The sequence below is a fragment of the Melopsittacus undulatus genome, chromosome 11, assembly GCF_012275295.1.
Source record: "Melopsittacus undulatus isolate bMelUnd1 chromosome 11, bMelUnd1.mat.Z, whole genome shotgun sequence".
NCBI lineage: Eukaryota > Metazoa > Chordata > Aves > Psittaciformes > Psittaculidae > Melopsittacus > Melopsittacus undulatus.
In genome coordinates this window covers 14,509,110-14,526,959 of record NC_047537.1, presented here as the reverse complement: position 1 = coordinate 14,526,959, position 17,850 = coordinate 14,509,110, and the positions used below count along the sequence as shown (strand labels likewise).

The 17,850-nt window shown below is 49.0% G+C and overlaps 1 protein-coding gene across 1 annotated transcript in view; it reads left to right on the top strand.

The window, feature by feature from the left end:
• The first annotated feature begins 1,418 nt into the window (after window positions 1–1,418).
• The window catches only part of UBE2O (ubiquitin conjugating enzyme E2 O), a 64,417-nt gene continuing 47,985 nt past the window's right edge, over window positions 1,419–17,850 (top strand). The window contains exon 1 of the mRNA XM_031044893.2: window positions 1,419–1,786. Coding sequence (XP_030900753.2) covers window positions 1,448–1,786 — 339 coding nt within the window. The 5' untranslated portion in view covers window positions 1,419–1,447. The remainder of the gene's footprint in view (window positions 1,787–17,850) is intronic.

The following is a 17,850-nucleotide window of genomic DNA, read 5'->3' as shown; positions in this document are numbered from 1 at the left end:
TGCAACCCCATGAGAGGTGCACCAAGAGCCAGCCAGGTTCCAAGGAGGAGGGAAGGGAATTGCCCTTCACCAGTGCCTCGTCAGGGAGATCCAACAACCATAAAGAGGCTGGATCTCAGGGGCAGCTTGCTTGCAGGGAGGATGTTCTCCTACAAAGCAAAAGCCATCGCTTCCCAATCAGCCTAAGAGCAGGAATGGTCCCTAAATGAGGCAGTGGGAGGCTGTTTGACATGTGTCACTTGCATACACTTCCTTTGTGGTCAAACCTCCTGCTGAATCAATCCCATTTGCCAAAAAAACACGGATGCAAAATGCTTCTTGGGTCTGCCATAGTGTTTTGCAGAGCAATGCTACTTCCCTATGGAAGCATGGCAGAACCCCAGCTGGGATCACAGTGCAAAACCACCCGGCTCAACTCTTTGTTAACAGGCAAACAGTCCTCACTTGTCCCCATTAAAATCCCCCTGCTGTGAGCCTGGCCTGTTGTATAATGTGCTTGTTTGCATGGCTATTTATGGCTACCTGAAACCCCACAGCTGCTCTTCAGCATGTCCCTCTGAAGAGGGACAGTTTTTACCTATGCACACAACTACACCCATTACACATATGTATATTTTATTAGTGGCTGTAAGATGTACATTAAGGAGATGATAAGCATCACAGCGCTGGATAAAGCTGTGCTTTGGAGCCTTGAAAAGAACGGCTTCCATCAGCTCTTCACCAGCCAGAGCAGCGGAACCAGCTTCACAAACCATTTCTACTTCAAAAATCCCTGGAGACAGAGGAGGAAAAAACCCTTGGAATCAAGGAAGTCAAATGAAGTCAGTGACCGGGGACACAGGGATGGTGCAGTGCAGCCCCCAGTGACGGGGGTCACGGGGATGGTGCAGTGCAGCCCCCAGTGACGGGGGTCATGGGGATGGTGCAGTGCAGCCCCCAGTGACGGGAGTCATGGGGATGGTGCAGTGCAGCCCCCAGTGACGGGGGTCACGGGGATGGTGCAGTGCAGCCCCCAGTGACGGGGGTCACGGGGATGGTGCAGTGCAGCCCCCAGTGACAGGGGTCATGGGGATGGTGCAGTGCAGCCCCCAGTGACGGGAGTCATGGGGATGGTGCAGTGCAGCCCCCAGTGACCAGGAACACGGGGATGGTGCAGTGCAGCCCTCCGATGATCGAGGACATGGGGATAGTGCGGTACAACCCCCGGTAACCGAGGACGTGGTGCAGTCCAACCTCCCCCAGTGACAAGGGACATGGCTCAGCCCAAACCTCCCTGAAGTCCGTGTCCGTACCCGCCCCCTCCCTCACGGTGGGCGTGGCCTGACTGTGGGCGTGACCTCACCTGGCCCCGCCTCCCACCATTACTTGCGCGCGGCCCGCGCCACTCCGCCCCTCCCCTCCCCCGCCCGCCGAGGCGGCCGCGCGCTCTGCCGTGACTCCCGGCGCCATGGCGGACCTGCCCGCTGAGGCGGCCCCGGCCCTGCCGCTGCCGGCCCCGCCGGGCGGATCGCAGCGCCTCCTCTTCTCGCACGACCTGGTGTCGGGGCGCTACCGCGGCTCCGTGCGCTTCGGCCTGGTGCGCCTCATCCACGGCGAGGACTCGGAGGAGGACTCGGATGAGGGCGGCCGAGGCACCGGCGCCGGCGCCGCCAGCTCGGGAGGCTCTGAGTCCGGAGGGCCCGGCCCCGGCGGCGCGGAGGAGGGCCGCTCCAGCCCGCTGCGGCGGGGCTACGTGCGGGTGCAGTGGTACCCGGAGGGCATCAAGCAGCACGTCAAGGAGACCAAGGTAACCAGGGCTGCCGCCGACGGGGGGGCTGGCGCGGCCTCTGCGCCCGCGGGTGGCCCGCACTGGGGGGCCTGGCTCCGCGCTGGCTGCCGGTGCCTCCGCGGGCTCCGGTGTCCGCTGCTCCGGAGCCCCCGCCGAAGGGGGTTTGCGGCTTTCTTTGCTCTACCCCGTCCCTGCGCGCTGTGGAGCCATGGCCGGAGCAGGAAAGGTGGACAGGGTCCTGCAGAGGTTGAAATCCTGATCCCTTTCCCTTCCTTCGTTGCGCTCCTTCTGGAAGGCCGGCGTGGGTTCTGCTGCTGCTCTTTGCTGGTGGCAGAGCACGGCTGGGGTGCTGGGATTTAATCGTGGAATCGGATCCTAGAATGGTTTAGGTTGGAAGGGACCTTAAAGCTCCTCCGGTTCCAGCCCCTCTGCCACAGGCAGGGGCACCTTCTGCTGTTGAATGGCAGAGAGAGGCCTGCCTGCGAAGGTGGTTTGTGCGAGCTTCCAGACCCCTCATGCTGGGAATGTGGGCCGGTATCTCTGCCTTCATGGACAGTGTCGTCATTGCCTGTTTTCAGGGAGTCAGCAGCTGAATAGGGAAACCTCGGCGTGGGCTTTCCCCGTGCAGATTTCAGCGGGGAGTAATTGTGGTCTGGATCTGCCCTTGTTGACGTGAGCTTGTACCCCCTGCCGCTGAGCCATGCGTAAATCTGTGACCTCTTAATTCCATCCGAAGAGCCACAAGGTGTAGGTAGGTGTGTGTCAGAGCATTCCCACTTCCCAAAGTTCGCTTGGCGTACACTGACTGACAGTACAGAGACAAAAGCGAGCGAGGGGGCACTGTAATAGAACACAAAGGGGCCTGCGAGGAATGGGCGTTGCACTGAACAAAACAGGCCTGCACTGCCCCTGCAGTGGGTCCTGGCCCTTGTCTGGGGTGGCAGGCGAGCTGGGGGGCTTCTGGTATGGTGTGTGCTTTGCTGGTGCAGAAATGGCCTTGTGCACTGAAGGAGAGAGGGAAGGCCGGGAGGAAGGAAGGTGTGTTGCAGTCCTACAGGCATCGGTGGGATTGCAAGTGCTAACGGAATGAGCTAAATTTAGGTGGTAGTGTCATTGCCCACGTGACTGCTTGGAGATAAGGAAAATGAAAACAGGTATTCAGAAAAGATACTGCCACGGGATGGGTTTCTACCTTGGGAAAATAAAAGGCTTCTTTCTCGAAAGAACCACGATTCAGTCCCTGCAGCTTTCCAGTGAAATCTTTGTGTGCTGTTGCAGCAAGGATTTGTCCCAGGGTGAGTGTGGTTTAAGCACCTAAACAAAGCCACCTTGGTTTGGGTGAGTAAACATAGACTTGGGAGTTGCTACTGGGTTCCCGAATCCAGGAGTGCTGGCTCTGACTTCACTCGCTTGGTAACTGAACCCTTTACAGTGTTAGAAAAAGCTGGACTGGAGACGGTCAGAAATCAAAGACAGTTATGGAAATAAAGTGTCGTTCCTCTTCGTGGTGGTTCTCCTCTGGTGTAGGCATCTCTACCACTTTAACCTGCAGAGAAGTCTCCTGAGTGCTTGAGGAGCTGAGGTGTACTTGTATTGATTTTTCCATCTGGGAAGCTGCCCACTAACAAAATTGAGAGGCATTGTGTGCTGTCTGCACTGCAGCTCGGGGTTGTTAAAAACAAACCTGATGCCATTGGAAACATGCTATGGGACTTACCATTTTGTGGTTATAATCAGGGATTTTGGCTGTCTGCTAACCTAGTCCTTTCTGGGTTACACTGATGTGTGAGAACCAGCCAGGTAAGCCTGATGTCCTTCTTGTTGGCCGTGCTGGAAGTGATACAAACTGTGGGCACTACATGGCTGTCCTGAGCCTAAAGTTTGTTTCCTTTTGGGTGCTGTTGCCTGCTGTTAGCTGCAGGTGCTTCTTTTAATGTCTTTGACTCTTACCATCTTTGGCTGTGAGGCTCTTGCTTGACATCCTTAATGTTGACTTGTGCTGGTCACAGCTAAGCCATGAATTTGAGAGGATGCTTGTGTCACCCTTGTATTTTCCTGAGCTCTTAAATCTGAAATGGGGAGAGGGTAAAGGTGCTCATGGTGCCAGGGCTTCCACTAGCCCCATCTTGTGCCATCGTGTGCCTGGTTTGTGTGTTAGGTTCATTCCTGTCTCTCCCCTGTTTGTCAAGCACTTGAAGATCTATAAACCCTAGTGTATGGGTTGGATAGAGTTGAGTGTTGTTATTTGAGGGTAGTGAAACACCTTTAGCTTCCAGTGCAAAGGTTAAAGGCAGCTTTCTGTATCCAATTGCAACCCTGAGCTTTCCTGGCTTTAAACTCTGGGCCAGTTCCATGTTGGTTTTCAGCTAGGGAATAAGTAAGCCAATCATTCTCACTGGTGCTTCTAGAAGTTCAGTGCTTGCTGTTGCTCTTTCCTGTTGGAGGTGATAGGCACATAAACCACAGCACACCATAACTGATGTTAATAGGTAATAAAACTTTGTCTTGAAGAGAGCTCTCAGTCAGTACAAAAGCCCCACCAGCTCCTCTTGTAATAAGTGGTACATCTGAGTGCACTCCTCCATTTGATTCCTGTGTTGATAGTCATGACAGTAATCTGGAGGTACCCTCTGGCTCCTTGTGCTCCTTTCCTGCCTTCCATGAGCCCTGTTTAAGACACTGGGAAATCAGTGCTGCTGAATATTTTAAGACCCAAGCAGTCCTGGAAGGAGCAAGCTTCCCTTTACAAGTATATTTGCCATCCCTGTCTTTTCTGACCCAGCAAACCTGAAGAGCAGTTCCTCTGAGTGGCTAAAGCCTTATCTCTTGTCTTCATGATACTGTTGGGTGTGATTACAGCACAGGTTGTGAAGTGCTGTGACCTGGTGTGAGCACTTAGGGCTTTCTCTAACACCTTAGCAGGAGCACTTGAGCCCAGCTGAATGTTAATTCAGGATTTCTCAGCTGCAGGTTAGCTTTCCTGCTGCATGCTTGAGCTGCCTTTGGGAACCTCACAAAGATGCTGGGATGGATTGGGTGTTAGTAATGCTCATAGAGTGCCTTAAAATGTTGCTCCCTTCCTTCTGCCTCTCACCCAAAAGTGTGTGAGCTCTCTGCTGCCTTTCCTGTTCACAAAGCCTGTGCAAGGCAGCTTCTGCAGCTGGGGAAATGGAGAGTTCAGGTGTTGTGTTTCAGCACCTTATCTACAGGCCTTCAGATAAGGTACAAGCTCCGGGCCTCCAAGATCCCTGCTCTGTGTCCACCCTGGGAGGGGATGCTGGCACTTGGTGTGATGCTGTGGTACACACACAGTGCTGATGGGTTTACATGTAGGGACCTTACAGGGTCCCAGGGTTGCCCTCAGTGTCAAAGTACAATTGTGTTTATCTTTTTAGCAGCCTTTTGTTTTCAAGGTCCAGGATGCAGCTTGGTTTGAGTGGCTGTGACTGTGTTCAGCTTTGCTTTGGAGACAGATTCTGACTATCAGTGCTCCTCAGACACAACCCAGTAGCTGATGCTTGTTAGCTGGAAATTATCTGATGTTATCTCTGTGGATTCAACTCTGCTTTGCCCCACACAGCCCTTTTGTCCTTTTTTTTCACTGCTAGAATTTCTTGACCTCCAGTACTGAGTCATGAATATAAGATTGCAGGAGAAGTTTCTGAAGACTTTATACTCTCATCATTTCAAGGTTTTAATGAATAGTTTTTCTTGTCTGAATTCTGCCGTGTAGTTACTGCTATGACCTGGACTTTTCAGTTGTGATCTTCCTGTGCTTATACATAGGAGAAGGAAATAAATCTTTCACTGAAGGTCTGCATTTCCCTTCTCCATCCCTTTGCAGACCCTCTCAGCCCTCATTGCTGGGATCCCAGGCCACGCTCTTCAAATGTTAATCCTACTTAGTGACTCTATGGGAGCTATCTGCAGTGGAGGGATGAAAACAGCCCCAAAATCTTCCATTATCCTACCTGGCAAGAGGTTCTCTTTCTGGAAGTGCAGTGATGCAGCAGGAGTGCTTTGCAGCAGGTCAGGAGGGAGAGCTCTGCCTTGCACAGGCAGGATCCTTTTCAGAAGCCATGAGGAGATACTGGTCACAGCCAAGAAGTCCAGTTTCATTGCAGCACACCAATTCCATGCTCATACACTACGAAGACTGGGGTTTACTGCATGAGGAAGCTCTATGTAACCCTATTCTTGCATTTCAGTTAGTCTCCCAGGAGGGTTCTTTGACACCACCTGGTGTTTGTAGCCATCAGAGACAGGAGACAAGAAAAGGCTTACTGGAATTTTTTGCACTTCTGTGTAAAATAGAACCACTTTAATGTGTGACCTTTCCATCCTGTGAGTGTCTGTTGCAAGGTTACCTACCCTCGAGTCAATTCCCCATTTTGCTTTGATTCGTTTGACTTTTGCAATATAGACTTGGGGATCATCATTAATATTTTAGTGCAAAAGCAGACTCCTGCACAACTCATGGGCTGGAAATCTCAGGAGTCCTAAATAGTGTATGAATACAGCACTGAATACTGCATGGAGGGCTGGTTTGTGTACACTGTGCAGAGTGAGTTGATCAGTCAGGAGTTGCAAGTGGCCACCTGGGCTAAGCAATGAGTTAGAACTATCCCAGGCCTGGACAGGAGGGTTGTCAAAGGACAAAACTTGTGCTCAGGCAGCAGGTTCTGTGACATGATCTCTTCCAATGTGCTTGTATAGCCCCAAAAAAAGAAACCAAAGTAATAATGCTCTTAGGACCAGTAAACAAACTAATGTGCACTAAAAGCTTTAGCAGGAATCGATCAAAGCCCATGACAGGGTTTGAAATACCTGGCGAGTGAAGCATTTACTGCAGCATTCCCATACAAGCTCTTCCTTCACTGCTGTGCTGCAGCTCTGATGCAGACTGTTGCAAAGAAGCAGCTTCAGGCAGTTTTACCAGGTTACTTTTTTTGGGTGAAGGTTCTTCATTGCAGTTAAATGGCAGAAGCTTTTTGGGGCAAGGTCTTTCTTACAGCAGCTGCCTTCAGCTCCTCTCTTCAGAGGAAGGATGCTTTGTAATGTTTAGCATCTGTATTGGTGCTGGGAAATAACTGTGAAGCTAAAAGCCTCTTCTCACATGACTCTTTGACTGTTTAATTACTTGGGGGATTTCAGAGGCTCAGAAGGTGATGACACCTTACTAAATGCTACAGAGGAAAAACCTGCCTCATTGTTTCCACTCTCCTGTTACCTTCCACCCTCTGCTGAGTTTTGGACCAAAGGGGTTGTTGTAAGCGCAGGAGCTGATGCTTTAGTCTGGAAGCTTTGAACTTGCTTTTAAGGTTGTCAGTCCTGAGTTTCCTGTTACTAGGGGATGCGAGATGATGGCTTGGCTCTCTTCATTTTATGTAGTGCTCAAAGCACTTGGCTTGTAACTCAGTTCAGGCTCCTTGAATAGCTGGGGTGTCCCACTCCTGAGACCTTTAGACCTGTGGCAAGGTAGGTGAATGCTAACTCCATCTTCTAGAACAACAAAAACCCTTACAGGGAGACTCCATGGGAATGTTTGGGCTTTTTTTTTTTATTCCCCATTTGCTGTTGGCTGTTTCATTGCCAAGGAGATCTGTGCATGTTTGTGTCTGAAACCGAGATATTCTGCTGGCTTCATTTGTGAAGTTTCAGTTTCCCCTCAACATGAAGAAGAACTTCTTTATGCTGAGGGTGGCAGAGCCCTGGAACAGCCTGCCTGGGGGGTTGTGGAGTCATCTTCTGCAGACATTCCTGACCCACCATGGCCATGTTCTGTGTGACCTGCTCTGGGTGGCCCTGCCTCAGCAGGGGGTTGGACTGAATGATCTCCAGAGGTCCCTCTGACCCTGATGATCCTGGGATTGTGTGGAGTTAAACTTCAGCAAAAGCCAGTTTCTGTTAGTGGCAAGGTCCTGGAGCTGGGTAGGGGATTTGCCTTTGACAGCTATGGATAAGGTTTCTTCCTCTCTGTTAAGTGTTTCTGTGAAGGCAGCAGACTGCACTGGGGGGTAGAGCAATAATGAGTGTAAAGGGTGGTGAGCAACATCAAATGCTGTGAAAAACATGTGGTTTTGTTAGTGGAGGTGATGCGGATTACTGGTGACTAATAGCTGCTTTCAGATGTGCCTAGGTTTCAAGTTGACAGGTACCCTTTGGTTTTAGACCTGCTCTTGGTGTGAGCTAAATGAACTGCATGGAGGATCCTTGCCTGCTGCGGGGAGCCAGAGCACATGCAGCCCTACTTCATATAGGTTAGGGTGTTGTGTTTCTTGATAGGAAGCATCTCTCATTGTGAACTTCAGGATTATTCTTGGTTACCTTGTGCATTTTACTGCACATCTGGCAAAAAGGTGAGCTGTGGAATTCTGTCTGCTGTGCTCTCTGCTTTGGGAAGTGCTTGGGCCAGGCACTGGAAGTGGCCCAAGTGGCAATTGTGAGCATTTACTGGGCTGAAATCTTGAGAGTGTGGTGTAGATGCAAACAAACATGTTGATGGTGGATAGGCCTTGATAGCTTTATGTTGGATGTGTGCTTGTCAGGAGAGGTGAGGGGAAGTACAAGTGATGTTACATTTGTCTTCTGCCCTTAATTGTGTAGGGTTTAAAGCAACTTAATGGAGAGAGATTCAAGAAGCACCTGCAGATGGAATTCTTCCCTCTTACAGAATGACATGTAGATTGGGGCCAAGAACCTGGGTTGAGAGTGGTCAGATTTTAAGACTAAGAAGTCTGTACCTCTCTACACTGGGCTTCACTTTTTGAGCTGCTTTTTTAAAGGGATGGCATCACCATTGTGCTTTGGTCATCTTCTGTCAGTCAGGTACGTGCTGCACTAGAGAAGCTCCGTGGTTGTGGAGTTTGCACTGTGGTTCAGGTTATGGGGAAGACTTAAGCTAAACAGCATTGGTGCCTGTATGCTGCAAGCTACTAACCTGCTGGTCTGAATGGGTAGCTGAAATGTGTGGAAGTGTTGTCTAAAGCAGGCTAGTACTGGGCTTGGAATTGCTCCATTAGCCTCTGGCGTGGGGCAGAATTGTGGGAGTATAGGGAGAGCAGGAGGAAGCCAAGATACAGAATGCTTTTTCTGCACATACACCAAGATCACAGAATCCCAGCCTGGTTTGGGTTGAAGTGACCTTAAAGCTCATCCAGCTCCAACCCTGTCACAAGCAGGGACCCCTTCCACTGGAGCAGCTTGCTCCAAGCCCCCATGTCCAACCTGGCCTTGAACACTGCCAGGGATGGGGCAGCCACAGCTTCTCTGGGCACCCTGTGCCAGCGCCTCAGCACCCTCACAGGAAACAGCTTGTGCCTAAGAGCTCAGCTCAGTCTCCCCTCTGTCAGGTTCAAGCCATTCCCCTTGGCCCAAAAGCAGGACACATCAAACTGCATCTTAAATAATTTGCCCTGTTTTTCAAGGGGGTAGAACAACCAGCTCCCTGCTGGGGATGTACACTGGATGCCATAGGTAGGCTGCTTTAATTGCAGAACTGAATGGTTTCTCCCTGCTTTTCCCATTATCTTTAAAATCATGACCTCTGTTTCTTCCCTCAAGAGCTGGTGCTGTAACTCTCTGTGAGAGGAATGGGCAGTGTGAAGGCTGGTGGTCAGAGGTGAGACCAGGGCCTTGCAGCAAGGAAGGAGAGGCCAGGAGCACTTGGTGTCTTACCAAAGCTTTCAGACCAAGGAGAAGTTGAATTCCCAGGAGTAAACATGGAACAAGGAAACCCTGCTCAGCTTGCATGGTATCACTTCACAGCCTCTGGTTACAGTCTCTCCAGCTTTGCCCTTTATCCCATGAAGCAGCACTGCTTTTGTACAGTAACATTGTACCATATGGTTCTGCATTCAGCACACATCAGACCCAGCCCAGCGGTTTGGCTTTACCACTGCCTGTAAAGCTATTGAGCTTTTCTGCTTGTGAGCGGGGTGTTGGAGGCTCACAATCGAGGAGGCTGTTTCATCAACCAGCTGTGAAGAGCAGGAGCTTAAGGCTCTTAACTGTGTTTCTTTGCCCAAAGCTGTGAGTTCCTCGTGCATCATTCCAGTTGAAGTGACTGGGTGCAGTTTTCATTTGTCAGTGGATGGTGAACCCTCTGCTTTAGTGAAATACCCTGATACTGGGAGAGCTGGAGTCAGTTCCATCATGATGGATGTATTTGTTTTACCTGCTGTTGAAAGGGTCTGTCTTCTTGGAGAATAAAAACATTTTGCTTATGAATCATTTTGGTTGTAAGAAGCAGTTCTGCTTCTGTGCTGATAAGGATACTTAGCAAGTAAGTAGTGCTTTTCATCTTCAAAGGGATAAAAAGGCTCTGATGTGGCAGTGCCTCTTTGGCTGTGTTGGAAAGGTGACAGAAACTTCCCTCTCAGGTGACTGTGGGTAGTGCCAGGCCTTGGTGGTGCTTTCCTGGGATGTGCTCAGGGCTTTCTCGATTTCAGCCTTTCTGATCAGGGCTGGAGAGCATGAGCTATCTGCTTGGTGGAAAAGCTTTTGACTTCCTCAGTGGAGTTATAGCTACAGTCTGGTCTGGGCAAGCTATTCTCACCTCAAACTATAATACGTTGGTTATTTGGTATATGTGTGAAGTGGGATGCTTGGAAACCAGAAGACATGCTGTATCTCTTTCTGTTGAGGAGCTTGAGTTTGTTTTGGTTTTACTTGTATGAATAGCTTTTGAGGATTCTAGTATTGTTGAAAGCTGGTTTTTAGGTATAAATCTAGTCTAGAGAGAGGCAAAGGTAGAAATGTAGCCAGTGAAGAGCTGTCACAGGAGGCCATTAGCTTAGTTCACAGCAGTGTTTCTAGAACTCAGTGGTGTTGCAGGCCTCTTGGCTCAAGATAACACTGATAAAGAACCGGCCCTAGATCTCAGTCCTCAGTGAAGTAGTTGGCAGCAGCCACACTGAAACACAATTGGAACTGAGCTGTGCTCGGATCTCCAAGGAGCCTCTGTATTGCCCTTCATGCAGCTTTCCTCCATGTGCACTGAGATGGCCACTTCTGCCTTACCTGCTGCTGGGGAGGGGTGGGAGGTCTCAGCCCTGCAACGTAGGGCCTGCCTCTGATGGCTGGTGCTGGTCTCTGCCTTGTCACCTTTGCAGTGCTGGAGGGGAGTGTGCGTGGGGCACTGCTTGATGCTGTTGTTCAGAGTTGATCAGGTCTCCAGCAAGGCCCTCTTTGTCCTTTGCCTTTGCCCTTCAGTCTGCTGTTGAGGATGACAGTTGGGGTTTCTGCTTGGAAGGTGGGTTATGTATCTAACCCAAGTGAACAATTCGCATAGCTGTTGTAAGGAACATTCATGCTTCTGTTCAGCGCTTCTGTCCAAGTTCCTTGAAACAGCTTTAGTCTAGAGGCAAAATAGCCACATCTTCTAAATTTAGAGTTACTGCAGTTGTGTAACTGGCTGGCAAGGGTACATAATGAGCTGCCTCCTCATATCTGCATCCTTAGCACGTGTGACTTCTGTCAGAAGCCTGCTCTCTGTCCTTGTGCCACAGGTTGTAAAAGCTGCTGGGGTTTCCCGTGCTGAAGTACAATCTTGTCTCAGTGAAGTGCCTGTGGGTTTCAGTTTAAAGCAGAAAATGGGAGCGGGGGAGAGGCAGGAATCTCCATCCTTCCTGGAAAACCTCTGTGTTTGGCTGTTTTATTTTAAAGCCTGCAGATGTGGATGAGTCATTTGTAAGAGGTGGGCTGGCCAACATTGCAAGTGGGAAGCTCTTCCTAAGGAGGTGTAGTAGTACACGGTTTCTTTCTTTCTTGAGGTATATTTAATGCTGTTTGTGATTGAACATGGATTTACCCTGGCTGTGGAAGCATTCTAAGCTGGAGGAAAGTCCACAGCATGAATCAGACTGCTTAATGGATGAAGCAAACTGCTTCCTAGACTACACACCTCTGTTTAGTCCTGAAATCAGGAAAGAAGAGAGGACCTTGCAGAATTACACAGCAGGGAAGGTGCCACTGCAGAGGAAGAACCAGAATTCCCATCTGCTTCCATTAGGAAGAAACTTGAGGGGTTTTAAATCCATCATCCTCATGTGTCGGTGTTCTGAGCTCTCGCCTGTGTGTGTAACAGTTGGACAGTCACGTGCAGAGTGTGACTGGCTCAGTAACTGCCTTTTCACCCCAAACAGCCAACCTGTGGAGCTGACTTGGCTGGTTTGCCCTTTTGCCTCTGGGGCTAGAAACTTCCTCTCTTTGGTTTTGTGTGGGTTTGGGGATTGTGCTGGGATGTGATGGAGAAATTGGTTCACAAACCAAACGTTCCCTGTCATGATAGAGCAAAGTGAACAATGACTTTACTGTAATACAATGTGTGCTGGGCGGGCACAACCTGGGATCACTCTTGAGCACTCCTGCGTACTGGTGAGGGCACCCTGAGCAGGTTCCTGCTGTCACATAGAATCATAGAATAGTTAGGGTTGGAAAGGACCTTAAGATCATCCAGTTCCAACCCCCCTGCCATGGGCAGGGACACCTCACACTAAACCGTATCACCAAAGGCTTCATCCAACCTGGCCTTGAACACTGCCAGGGATGGAGCATTCATCACTTCCCTGGGCAGCCCATTCCAGTGCCTCAGCACCCTCACAGTAAAGAGTTTATTCCTTATATCCAATCTAAACCTCCCCTGTTTAAGTTTCAACCCATTACCCCTCATCCTATCACTACAGTCCCTAATGAATAGTCCATCCCCAGCATCCCTGTAGGCCCCCTTCAGACACTGGAAGTTGCTCTGAGGTCTCCACGCAGCTTCTCTTCTCCAGGCTGAACAGCCCCAACTTTCTCAGCCTGTCTTCATACAGGAGGTGCTTCAGCCCCTGATCATCTTTGTGACCTCCTCTGGACTTGTTCCAACAGTTCCATGTCCTTTCTATGTTGAGGACACCAGAACTGCACACAATGCTCCAAGTGAGGTCTCACAAGAGCAGAGGGGCAGGATCACCTCCTTCCACCTGCTGGGAAGGTCTCTCATAAAGAGTTAACTGTTTGCACGCCTCGAATTAGGAAGCTGTCCCAGTCTTGAGGAGTAAATGTGTGATTTCCAGCATAAACATGCAGGCAGTTTATACCCATCTCGTGCTAAAAGCAAACCTGGCTCCTAAGTAGCTTCTTGTCTTTACAAACGTGCTGTTATGTGAGGAAGCACAACCATTTTCTCCCTTTCACATGCTTTCTGAATTGGCTCTGGCTGCCCTGCTCAGCCTTGAGTACCTTGTTGAATGGTATTAGTGTTTCCTTCCTGCAGCTGCTTTTATCTGAGCCCAAGTGTTAGATGAAAACTTAACGCTTCCCGTATCGTGCACTCTGTATTTCACAGGAGGATTACGTGATCTGCTCTCATGTTTCTTGTTTTGGTGGGGATCTTAGAGCACGATTAATAATTTATAGGGGGGAAAGAATCACAAATATGGAAACTGATGTGGTCATCGTAATGCATGTGTAAAATCTTCAATTGGAGGAGTCTGTTTTTCTGCAGTGTTGACACTTGGAGATCTGGAAGAAATCCAGGCTGAGTTCCTGGCTTCCTCCTGGTTGTGCTGTGTGTATGTTTATTTCTTCTGTTCTCAGTAATGTAACTTCACAGAATCCCAGCCTGGTTTGTGCTGGAAGGGACCTTAAAGCTCATCCAGCTCCACGCCCCTGTGTCCAACCTGGCCTTGAACACTGCCAGGGATGGGGCAGCCACAGCTTCTCTGGGCACCCTGTGCCAGCGCCTCAGCACCCTCACAGGGAACAGCTTCTGCCTAAGAGCTAACCTGAACTTCCCCTGTTTCAGTTTGAACCCATCACCCCTTGTCCTATCACTACAGTCGCTGGTGAAGAGTCCCTCATTTAATATGAGATCACCATCCATGGATACCCTTTAGCATTTAGAATTTATCTTCTCTTTAGAATTTATCTTCTCTTGCACAATTGAGTTGAATTATGTCTTAGTGTAGTGAATGGGACCCAGTGTGTGTTGCACTAATTCTGTGTATTCTACTGTTTAATTGGCATTGGGTGCAAACACACAATGTGTGTTCACACCTAATGTGTGTCTCTCACAGGGATGCTTTGCCTTCTTTTGTTTCTGCCCCATGCAGTTGCTTTCTCTTCAGATTAGCATATATACAACCATGCAAACAAGGCAGTTTTGTAGAAAAGATACTCTTATCTGAGGCCTCCCATAGCTGGCACACTTGCTGTGAAATGAGCACACGCTGCAAAAGCTGTTTTCTTTTTTTCCTTTAGCAGTTGTGGAGATGTATGGGCTCCCCATCAGCTTCCAGTCATGTTGGGTTTGACAGCCTGCATTTGACCTTCTTGGCCACTATCAGTTGGGTAGTCCCATCTCATCACCCACCCTACCTACCTCTGATAGTTACTGTTGAGTGCACTTTACTGCCCGTGCTGACTGGCATGAACCTAAGCTTGTGATAATGGAATGAATCTCTTCTAACCTGCCATTGGTAAGTGTTGGCTGTCAGGAGAGCTGTGGTGAGAAATGAAGGGTCTGAACAGAGCAGCTTTTAAAGGTGATGTTTGTAGGACAGATTCCTGGTTTCCAGCTCCTCTACCTGCGAGTGTTGTTCTCTTAATGCTGCCAAAGGTGAGCATGCGGAGGGGGCAACAAACTTGGGGTGGAAAGCTCTTGCTTTCCACAACTTGGATTTTACAACTGCTTAGTACAGCTTGGCAAGCCATTCTGTAGCAGCATTTCTGAGCAATGCTGTGCAGCTCCTGCTGCTGTGGAGCTCCTGTGGAAGAATCCTGTTGATGTGAAGATGGCAGCGAAGCCAGCACCCCAGAGTCCAAGAGAGTAGTTTTGGAAAGCAGCTGAAGAAATCATTATGAAATGTCCTTCGTTCTTGTTGGTGCTGCTAACTTTGCTCCAGTTGGGTTCAGATTGCTACAGTGCTGGCAGTGAAGGTATAAAACAGAAGATGAAGGATCAGACACAGAGTGATGTTGATAGCTTCATTGTCCAACCTGTGTGTACTCCTGAGCATGGTGGAAAAGACACTAAATTGCAGTTCTTGATGAGGTGTGTTACTGCTGCTGTAGGCAGAAGTTTGGTATGATAACAGGGCCTTCATAGTTCTTCCTTTCAGTTTTATACCATTCTGTTGCTTCAGAGGCCCTTAAGTGTTCATGGCCCTTAAGTGTTAAGTGTAATCTCTGATTAAGTTTAGCTTTCTTCTCATACCAGTCTCAGGTGCCTCAAAGATCCTTTCTCCCCACACATTTATCCTCCCATCCCTTATCTTTGCTATTCTCATTTTCCCCTGGGAGTCCACTTACTCAGAACAGTAGCATGTTTGTTGTTCTTCAGAGAACGGTCCATCCCTGTGCTTGGTTGCATCTGACCGGAGGAGTGATGTTGAGCTGGGTTTTAGGTTTTCCTGCCAATGCATGGCCACTGGTATGTGAGCTAAAAGGGCATTTCCCCACTTAATTGCTGCAGGGTATTTGAAATGAAGCAGAGTTCTCTGTGTTCTGAGGAAGAGCAAAACAAAGTGTGTTTATGTTCCCATGTAGGAAACGGAGGCTCCAGTGGGAACACCACAAGGTTAGTAGGTGCTATGTGCATAGCTAGTGCTGCTCCTTCCCGCTTAGCCTCATCCCAGCAGTGCTTTTATCTCGTGCTTTCAAGAGAAGAAGGTACCTGTCATGTTCAACTACACCCAGGTTTACCCGAAGTGGCAAATCTCCATTAGAGACCAGAAAGAGCTTTTAATCAGAAATGACAGTGTGTGGTCTGTGATTTGCACGCAGGCCTCCGGTGCTGGATGAAATTACCTTTCTTGACACCCACCTTGCTATAAATAGCTGTTTTAACTGGAGGCACATGTCACTTGGGTGAAACCTGAGTGATGGGGGGAATGCACATCTCTGAGCAGAGGCATTGTCTTGCTTTATGAGATGTATTGAAAGCTGCGCATCTCTGCCAAGCGATGGTGTAATGGTGAGGCAGCTATTGATCAGAGCTGCTCTCTCAAGTGTTTGGAAGCTGTAATAGTGTCTTGAATCATCCTGGTGCTCCATTCACAAAAGCTGCTGCTGCTGTTAGTGTCACACTGATAGATCTGTATTGGTTTTATCCCACCCGACTCCCCCATCATAAGTGATTTATATTTCTTTTCCAGGAAACTCCACACTTTTTCAGTTCCCTGCTTTGTGTGCATCACAAAGGGATGGTTTTCCTGTTACCAAGTGTTGTCCTAGTGCCCAGACTGTTGGTAACATGTAGCAATGTGCTTTTTGGTGCAGTGTTAGAGTATCTCCACAATTCTCTCTTTATAATTGTCCTCTTTCAGGGGAAGCTGTGGTGACTTCCCTGCTTGAAGCATTTATCCATCACATGCCGTCTCTGCACTGTTGCTGTAGGACTTGGCTTCTGATGCTGAGGTGTTCTGCAAGAGGAAAACTGCAGCTTGTCTTGATGCATTCAAGCCTGGAGTGTTACTTGAACTTTGTGGAGAGGTCTGTGATTGGTGCATGTGAAAGAAGGAGGATTCAATTGCAAATCCCACTTGCCATTATCATGATGGCTTTCTGAGATGAAGAACTCTGCCCATCATCACATCCTTTTGAAAGGAGAGCAGCAGCTTCTTTTTAAACTTCATTTTCTTTTAAAGCTACTGTATCAAAATCATCTTTGCTAGATGAAACAGAGCCAGGACTTTTGAATCACAGGCTTTGATTTTGCAGCCCATTTCTGATCTTTGGGCTGTTCCTGTTCAGAAAGCATGTGATGCTTCAAAGCTTTAACACTGCGGTGCTTGGAGGCTTCAGGTGGCTGGGTGGAGAACGTGACTGGAGGGTGCCTATTGCAGTTACCATTGCTGCTGAATCTCCAACACCCAGAGCCTGTGGAAGCTACCTCTGTGTTTGTGACTGTTAAGGATGCTTAGCGCTGGTTCCTATGGGTGGTGTAGCTGTGACAGTATAATCCTGAAAGGGTTCTGAAACACGAATGTATCAGAAGACTCGAGCACTGATGGAGCAGCACATACCACACCACCACATCAATGTTTAATAATCCCCGTTTTTGTGTTACCATCTCAGTTTGCTGAGCAGACTGAAACCTAGGAAGAACTCTCAATTTGGGGCTGAAACAACATGTATGCTTTGTGCATGGAAGGAGGAAGCGTGGTAAGAATAGAGGTGGAGGCTCCATCCTGAGGGGTCGGAAATTTGGGTGGTAAGAGTTGGAGTTCCCTTAAAATCATCTTGCCCAGAAAGGTGGCGCTTGCCTCTTGGGTTGGAAATGGAGATCTGTGAAAGGAGAACTGTACACAAACCATCAGTGCGAGCCCTGCAGGCAAGGGATGGCTTCAGAGGTGACTTATATTTCTGCTGGGACTCTGCCACAAAGGGTTTGTGTTACTGCTGATCAGGTACCCAGAAGGGGAGACCCTTCTTTTTATCTTTCAGCTTAAATATAAGTGGTGGCTTAAGTTACCCTAAAAATCTGGGGTTAAACTTTGCTTCTGAAAGAGGTGCTCCACTATGGGCTCTTCCTATCTTGAGGCAATTGTGAAGAGTAACCTCATCTTGGTCTGATCATTGACAAAAATAGAGAGCTGAGCTCCGTGGCCCTTGAGGATGTCATGCTACAGGCTTCACAAACCCTTCTGTATGGATTTTCAGTGAGATTGGTTGGTTCTTGTTGTGTAGAGAATTCACCCCTCATATGTTGAAGGCTTTGGAGAATCTGCTTGTCCTGCCCTTGCCAGTGGCTTGGGCCCCAGGCCAGGAGGAGTGCATGATGGGGTACTCCCAGGTGATGCCTCACTGGTTGAGGTTTGCAAAGCGAACACTTAAAAATGGCAATCAAAATGACAGTTCAGCCAAGGGCTGTGTGAGGAGAGGGAGGAGGATGAGCAGACTTCACATCTTCATCCCTTGCCATGACTGTTATGCTCTGGTAGAGCTCAGTGTGAGGTGTGTGCTTGCGCACAGCTGAGTTTGGCGTCTTTGCTTCATTTCCTCAAGTCTGGTACATGGGATGGAGCAGTTTGAGAGAGGTGCTGGTGCTGAACCTCAGCACCTTGAGAGATGCTGGTGCTGCAGCGGGGGAATAG